Source organism: Pristiophorus japonicus, chromosome 20, assembly GCF_044704955.1.
Source record: "Pristiophorus japonicus isolate sPriJap1 chromosome 20, sPriJap1.hap1, whole genome shotgun sequence".
Classification (NCBI taxonomy): domain Eukaryota; kingdom Metazoa; phylum Chordata; class Chondrichthyes; family Pristiophoridae; genus Pristiophorus; species Pristiophorus japonicus.
The window spans coordinates 26016893-26025284 of NC_091996.1; the positions used below are offsets into that span (position 1 = coordinate 26016893).

Consider the following 8392-nt stretch of genomic DNA (forward strand, 5'->3'; position numbering starts at 1 on the left):
AAGATAGGGACTATATCTGGGGGAACGACCAGGATGGGAGAAAATAAAAGGTTTTGCTGGGGACAAGGACATTAAAAGTGGAGTGGTTAAACAAATCAACAGCTGCAAAATTATCATGCTGAATGCAGGACCAAAGGCTAGGCAGCTGGCAGCTTGAGAGCACAAGTCCAAGTGACTTAGAGGAAGAGTTTTTTTTAACCAGAAGCAGACACAGAAGGAAGGTGGTACTTAATAAGATAATGGAACTAAAGGCAGATAAATCCCCAAGACCTGATGGCTTGCATCCTAGGGTTTTAAGAGAATTAGTAGCAGGGATTGTGGATGCATTGGTTGTAATTTACCAAAATTCCCTGGATTCTGGGGAGGTCCCAGCAGATCGGAAAACTGCAAATGTAACGCCCCTAATTAAAAAAAGGAGGCAGACAAAAAGCAGGAAACTATAGACCAGTTAGCCTAACATCTGTGATTGGGAAAATGTTGGGAGTCCATTACTAAAGAAGCAGTAGCAGGACATTTGGAAAAGCAAAATTTGGTCAGGCAGAGTCAGCATGGATTTATGAAGGGGAAGTCATGTTTGACAAATTTGCTGGAATTTTTTGAGGATGTAACGAATAGGGTGGATAAAGGGGAACCAGTGGATGTAGCGTATTTGGACATCCAGAAGGCATTTGACAAGGTGCCACATAAAAGGTTACTGCACAAGATAAAAATTCACAGGGTTATTAGCAAACAAACTAAGAACAGAAAGTCGGGATAAATGGTTCAGTAACTGGTGGAGTGCCGCAGGGATCAGCGCTGGGACCCCAACTATTTACAATCTATATTAACGACTTGGAAGAAGGGACTGAGTGTAACATAGCAATGTTTGCTGATGATACAAAGATGGGAGGAAAAGCAATGTGTGAGGAGGACACAAAAAAAATCAGCAAAAGGACATAGGCAGGCTAAGTGAGTGGGCAAAAATTTGGCAGATTGAGTATAATGTTGGAAAGTGTGAGGTCATGCACTTTGGCAGAAAAAAATCAAAGAGCAAGTTATTATTTAAATGGAGAAAGATTGCAAAGTGCCGCAGTACAGCGGGACCTAGGGATACTTGTGCATGAAACACAAAAGGATAGTATGCAGGTACAGCAAGTGATCAGGAAAGCCAACAGTATCTTGGCCTTTATTGCAAAGGGGATGGAGTCTTGCTACAGCTATATAAGGCATTGGTGAGGCCACACCTGGAATATTGCGTGCAGTTTTGGTTTCCATATTTACGAAAGGATATACTTGCTTTGGAAGCAGTTCAGAGGTTCACTCGGTTGATTCCGGGGATGAAGGGGTTGACTTATGAGGAAAGGTTGAGTAGGTTGGGCCTCTACTCATTAGAATTCAGAAGAATGAGAGGTGATCTTATTGAAACGTATAAGATTATGAGGGGGCTTGACAAGGTGGATGCAGAGAGGATGTTTCCACTGATGGGGGAGACTAGAACTAGAGGGCATGATCTTAGAATAAGGGGCCGCCCATCTAAAACAGAGATGAAGAGACATTTCTTCTCTCAGAGGGTTGTAAATCTGTGGAATTCACTGCCTCAGAGAGCTGTGGAAGCTGGGACATTGAATAAATTTATGACAGAAATAGACAGTTTCTTAAACGATAAAGGGGATAAGGGGTTATGGGGAGCGGGTGGGGAAGTGGAGCGGAGTCCATGATCAGATCAGCCATGATCGTATTGAATGGCGGAGCAGGCTCAAGGGGCCGCATGGCCTACCCCTGTTTCTATTTCTTATGTTTTTATGAAGTGGGGTTGGAAGAGTGGAGAAGGATGTGGGTGGTGAGGGACACAAGGACCTGGTCAGCAATGGCTTTGTCTGTAATTGGAGGGCAAAGGTCACGCAAGTTGGAAAAGTTGAGGGAGTGGCCATGAGTAGAGGTCAGATATATGGACGAAAGGGGACAAGGCAAGGTGGGATGGGGATTGAAATCGTGAAAGTGGAGTCCTTCAGTGCAGAGGCTGAGTGAGGATCTCTGAACGAGAAACTCAAGGGAAGGGGTTGGTCTTGGGGACATGCATTAAGTCACCGTATTCCAAAAAAGGTATGTAATTATATTATGTTTTCTTAAGACAACTTCAAAAATGAAGAGTTCAAATCTGTAATGATGGTTCCAGGCAGAACATTCACAAAAGGTGGACAGCAGAGTTAAATAATCTATATTTTCAATGTCATCCTCATAATCCACAGAAGAATGCACACTTGAGAAGCAGATTAAGAGACTGTAATTTAAAAGAAGGGTTTGCACACATCAAACTCAGAAGCGAATCTAAAGCAGCTTAAAAGCATCACCTGGAGCACTCAAGCAAATGATAGCCTTGTAACTCACTCCACGGATATCCGTTACTGTATATATGAACACTTGCACTGTTTCAGGAAGTTAAAATAGTATGTTTTTTTAATGAAAATTCCAGGATTATTGCTATTTTTTGGCGCTTGCTAGGTATCCAAGGTCCTACCAACTACTGCTCACAGAAGAGAATTCATTTTCCTTGTGACGATATTACTGCAGGTCCAACAGAAAATATTATTGCAGATTCCAAAGAAACTGTGTACAAATTAGAAATGAGAGAAATACTTATTTTATCATTTGTTTGGTTTAAGTGAAAGCATAAAAGAGAGAAAAAAAGAGAAGCTACAAAATAATTGTAATAGCACGAGACTCTGAAAACCCCCAAAAACTGGGGGGAAATTCGGCATGATAGCGGCCCCAATTAGCGCCAGGCGGGGGCACTACTGGGGCGCTGAGACAGTAGCGCCGCGGCTGGGCAAATCCCAAGCCGCATGGAAAATTCGCCGGCCCCGTAGCGCCGGTGATAACAGCTAGTGCATCGGCACCTTTTGCCATGCAGATCGTGACGTCAGCAAGCGTACAACACTCGCTGGGTGCCTGATCTGCAAACTACAGTAGCGTCCCCTGCCTTGCGCAAACAGTGCCAGGGAGCGGAGGCGTGAACCAGCCAGCTGATGGGGCGCTACTTAAAGAGATGCGCCACAACTGTCAAGGAACTTCTGTTCCAAAGGTCAGTTATGAGTGGCAGAGAGCTCAGGATCTATCTGCAGCCAAATAAAGGCTGCTTTTACCTCGGAGTGTTGCGGGCCGTCAAAGGACTTTGCATTTCATCCCACAAGCAGGTCACGTTCTGCACTCCCTGAATCATTGGAGGCTGGTATGCAGACTCCAGCGACCCTCCCCTTTAATGGCTGGAAGGCGCCATCGCTAATGTTCACTCCCGATTACACAACACCTCATTCGTCATCACTTGGATCCCAACGCCACTCACCCTCGCCATTAATGCCTGATTTAGCACTTCCCTTCATTCTTTGAGCGCAGAGACTGAATTTAGCAGGCAGCGAGATTGATTAGCGCCTGCCGCGAAAGTTCCAGCTTCTCAAAAGCGCCCCAACCGGGGTGATATCGAATTTCTAGTCCACTGTCTCCAATCTAGTGATCTTCGAACTATCGTAGTGGATTCTACAATATAATGCAATGTTTGCACACCACATACCATGAATAACATAATGCAAGTTAAAAACCAAAAAAACCTCCAGATCTAATTTTTTTGTAGCAATTAAGCAGTACTATATCAAATACAGAAGATGGGGTTACAAGAATACAAACAAGTCCTAGGGGAAAGTATAGATGTGGGGATGGGCGAGAATAGTCAAGCTAGCTGCACTGTATTTCCTTAAAATGGCCCTTTCATTTTTGGATGAGTTTCTTCCAGGTTTTTTTTTGGCGGGTGATACAAGTAAATGCATTCTACTTAAAAATACTATTGGATCCAAAAAAGGACTTCAAAAGATTTTAGAAACTGATGTTGTACTCACTACATCATAACTGGAAGGTGCCCGATATCGAGATGCGACCACTCCAACACCAGTAATTGGATCCATAGACAAATCCGGCAAGGCTTCAGACAGATCCCACATTTCAGGCATCATTGAGCGACACTGAGAAAGAGCAAAGAAAATCATACAATCTTTCCTGAATTTGAACTATCAAAAGCACACAAACAACACCACAGGATATATACTACCAATCATAGAATACTGCTACAGACTTCTAATCTCTTGGCTGCAGGGAAAATCTTAAGACACTAAAGCATGGATCTAACCACAGAAACATGTTATCGCCAGCAGAACAATACTGAAGTGGAAAGTTTTTCATGTTGTAATCTACTGTAAATGTTTTAAGAGCTACTTTTAGACAATTCAGTAATGTAGCTTTGATCCTGAAGATCAAGATATTTAGAAAAGAGATTTCCCTGAATAACTCAGTTGTGTAAACATCGAGTACAACCGTACAGATCCAGAAGTCTCGTGTTACTCGTTCATTAATTAGAGCTGCTATACAATGCCAGACGTAGGCAAAATACTGCACTGCAAGTTGTCACAAAGCCTCCATTTTCTATATAATACTGGCAGACTTAATTCAGGTGTTTATGTCCAAAATACAGCAGAAATAACCCTGAATTGTAGCTAAGAGTCAAGCTCTTTTTACTTCTCCTATGTTAATTAGTTTCTTTTTGTATTAAGTAACTGTACTCTACTTATAAATAAATCCAAAAATTTACTTCAGAAGATTTCATGGAACAAAAACACAACCAAAAATGAAATGGGATGAAATAGGAAGGGGAGAAGAAAGTGAAGCTTGGCTATTAAAGTTGTGTGCAGTGCATATTTACTGTTCCACAGTTTGGTTGCATACTGTCTGCAGCCGACTCAAAAAGGCATTTACATTCTCCCGAGGTGCATCATAAAAACAGACATCGCTTAGCAAAAAAGAGGGAGTACATTACAAGAGTTATTGAAACGACATTAGGCCATAACATATTATTGGCATTTCAGTTTTAATAAAAAGGAATCAATATGGTCATAGCAGATTTGCCAGACAATTCAGTAACAATGAAACTTAAGGCAAAGATTGGGATTCTTCTGCGAACAGATAGGTGGTGCTTAGCAGCAGAGTCGTGCAGTTCACCAATTGCACAAAGCAAGAGTTTCAAATAGTATAAAGTCGAAAATAATTCCTTTCAACATGTGAAAAACATTGCCGTATATAAAACTTTGAAGACTAGAGTTCTTTCAATTGCAGAGTTTTGTCACCACAGCTGTAGAATTGACCTAAAATCAACTTGGTCTCATTTAAGAGCTCAATATATTCATTATTGAGCAGCAGTAAGGCATTTTAGATAGGTTTGCTATTTTTATCCAAAAAAGAGTAAAGCTTCGAACATTGGTAACTGGAAGTAGATTACTTCAGGTCAAGTTTTTTTTTTAAATTCTGCTTTACTTCAGGAAGTGGTTTTTAAAATCGTATCCGTTGCGTGAAGGCGCAAACAACCCCCAGAAATTATTTTCACTCATCTGCCAGAACAATTACAGCATAATTCTTACCTACTGCTTACAACAAGAATTAGTGCAAAATAATGTCCTGGGCACACCTTGGGTGGGATGGGGGGGGGGGGGTGTTGAGAGGGAGAAAGTCATATATCAATTCTCGCTTCTATCCAAACATATATCTGCACTTTATGATAACATTAAAACATTAAATCCAATTTTTTTTGAACACTCAATTGCAAATCCAGTTAAACCAGATCACATTTCTGGATTTTCCACCAAAGAAGCTGGAAAAAGTTACTTTCAATGGTGAGTTTTTAAAAACAATGTATATCCCCCACAAGTTTTTTTTAAAAAGAATAACCCAAGATGAAAGATGGCTAATATGCTAACCGGAAGTTACTTGCCCCAGAGTCTAAATAAGTGATTTTCTAGTTTGTCGGAGTACTAGAAAATACAGCTGTTGTGCTGGAAAATCTTTTGATCTCTGCCATCCTATGAGATGGAGTTTTTGACACAGGGAGAGGCTTTTAAAGATCAGAACACAGACATCAGAAAGGCAGTCAGTCTTTTGCAAAAGACAGGAGACTGCCGAGAGAGTGGTTCTATAACTGGACTGTAGGACAGGATGCAGGAGAATTATTCTGTTTAAATGAAGACAACCCACCAAATGGGGGTGTTGTCATATGTGCTTTATTTTATATCATTACACAAATACAAATTGAACTACTGTACTGATTGAACTGAGCAATTCTGATCCTATCTTTTGCACTCTCGGTTTCAATCTTACTGTGAACTAAAGCAGTTTACAAATCGAAATCGAGCTTCAAGTCACCCTGCGCTAAACTAATTTGGCCCACCTTCGTAAAAACTGAAGAGATCCATGTGCAAATTACGAGTATCCAGTCCAGATAGACAGTGGATACTATTGTTACATCCAGGGTTACGCTCATATACAAGCAGAGAAAGAGCACCACGAGTCAACGCCCATAAAAGACAGTCAGGCTGCTTAAAAGGAGACTGATGAACCAGAGAAGTTATTTACAACAGGACCAAATTCTTAACACAGCATGTCACAATCCATGACAATTTAATAAACTGCTGAGGTTTAATGCCAAGAAATAGAGTGGTTTTAAAAAAAACAATTGGGCTGGGGGTGGGGGAGAGAAAGAGAACTCGTGGGTACCATGAAAGAGACTGAAGCAGCAATACCATCAGAGCGTATATACCGTATATACTCGTGTATCCTGCGATCTCGCGTATCATGCGACCACTAAATTTTCGTCCCCAAAACATGATTTTATCATATATCTCATGTATCATGCGAGTCACTTTTTTGAGATCGAATACAGACCTTAACATGAAACATCGAGTGGATTCTGCTGTGAAAGCTGTTCGCGAATCGAACACCAATACAGCAATCGTTCCAGCTGGCTTGACTAGCGTCGTTCAGCCACAGCCTCTACTGTGTTTGGGAGTTGTGGGTGGCGGAGGTCGGGTCGCCGGGGGGTGAAGAGGAGGTCGGGTTGAGTCACCGGGGGGAAGCGGAGGTCGGGTTGCCGAGTGGGGGGGGGGGGGGGGGGGGGGGGGGGAGTTGGGGGAGCGGAGGTCGGGTCGCCGGGGGGGTGGGGGGGGTGAAGAGGAGGTCGGGTTGAGTCACCGGGGGGAAGCGGAGGTCGGGTTGCCGAGTGGGGGGGCGGGGGGGGAGTTGGGGGAGCGGAGGTCGGGTCGTCGGGGGTAGGGAGAGCGGGGGTCAGGTTGGATCCGGTCCGGTCTCTTTCCTCCCCCCACCCCGACCTCCGCGACTCTATCTCATCCCCCCCGATACAGTACAAGCGACAATAGAGGCTGCAATCCAGCCCAGGAGATACCTGCCGAGATTCAGCGTGGATACGGTCTGCTTAACAGACTAACAGCCTAATCTTGGCCAGCACTTCACACCATCAAATTTTGTATCTCGCGTATCATGCGACCCCCCAAATTTAGGTTACAATTTAGGTCTTCAAAAGTCGCATGATACGCGAGTATATACGGTACATTCCTAACCCTGGAATATATTCGTGATATTCGTTCAAAAATATTAAAAACTGGGAAATTTGGGTAAGTTTGTTGACTAATTTTTTTTTTTTTTTTAAAACGACCTTCCAAAGTCTATCCGGTGCTGTTCAATATTAATTAAAAATGCGATGGCAAGTTCGGTTGCGTTTACCCAGATAGCCAATTCAATTGATAGAGCAATGCAGTTCTGGATTGTTTGACTTCAGTGTGTAGCTAAGTTAAGCCACAGCACTGAAAGCAAAACATTCATAAACAGGAAGAGGAATGAAACCCAAATTACCTTTGGACGATTTCCAAAGTAAAATCACTTCAATGAAAGTAGCATTTTATCTCAGCTTCAATGTTTTAAATGTTAGAAAATGGGTATCATTTCAATCTCAACTCTCCAGTTAGAGGTAAATATGAATCAGTCAAGAATGTAGTTCTATTATTTTTGACTGATACCATAAAAGACAGTTCTCAATACATCAGTGTCCATTACTGCTTTCAAACATGTTGAGACCAGAATTGCTCCAAGTCATTCTTAGAGGGCTACCTTTGTGAAACACTTCACCGAAACCTCCCACAGAATTTTTTGTAACAATGGGCCCAAGTTTCCACACGATAAAAAACGGGCGCCCCTCCGAGCTGGGCTCCCGTTTTTCGCGCCTAAAACGACACCGGAAAAAAAACACGCGATTCTGGAGCGCCCTGCAGCTCCTTGTCTGTTTGGCGCGGCGCCCAGGGGGGCGGAACCTACACTCGCGCTGATTTTGTAAGTGGGAGGGGGCGGGTACTATTTAAATTAGGTTTTTTTCCTGCCGGCAACGCTGCACGTGCGCGTTGGATCGTTCGCGCACGTGCAGTGTGAAGGAAACATTGGTACTCGGCCATTTTTGTAGTTCTTTGTAGCTGTTTAATTTTTGAAATTTTTTAATAAAAGCACATTGCCATCAGCACATCAGCACTGAGGC

General features: G+C 42.8%; 1 protein-coding gene across 3 annotated transcripts in view; it reads right to left on the reverse strand.

Moving 5' to 3' along the window:
- Positions 1 to 8392, reverse strand: part of mvb12ba (multivesicular body subunit 12Ba) — a 184016-nt gene that overhangs the window by 155468 nt on the left and 20156 nt on the right. For all 3 annotated transcript variants that reach the window (XM_070862634.1, XM_070862633.1, XM_070862635.1), the window contains exon 2: positions 3870 to 3992. In XM_070862634.1, coding sequence (XP_070718735.1) covers positions 3870 to 3983 — 114 coding nt within the window. In that variant the 5' untranslated portion in view covers positions 3984 to 3992. The remainder of the gene's footprint in view (positions 1 to 3869; positions 3993 to 8392) is intronic.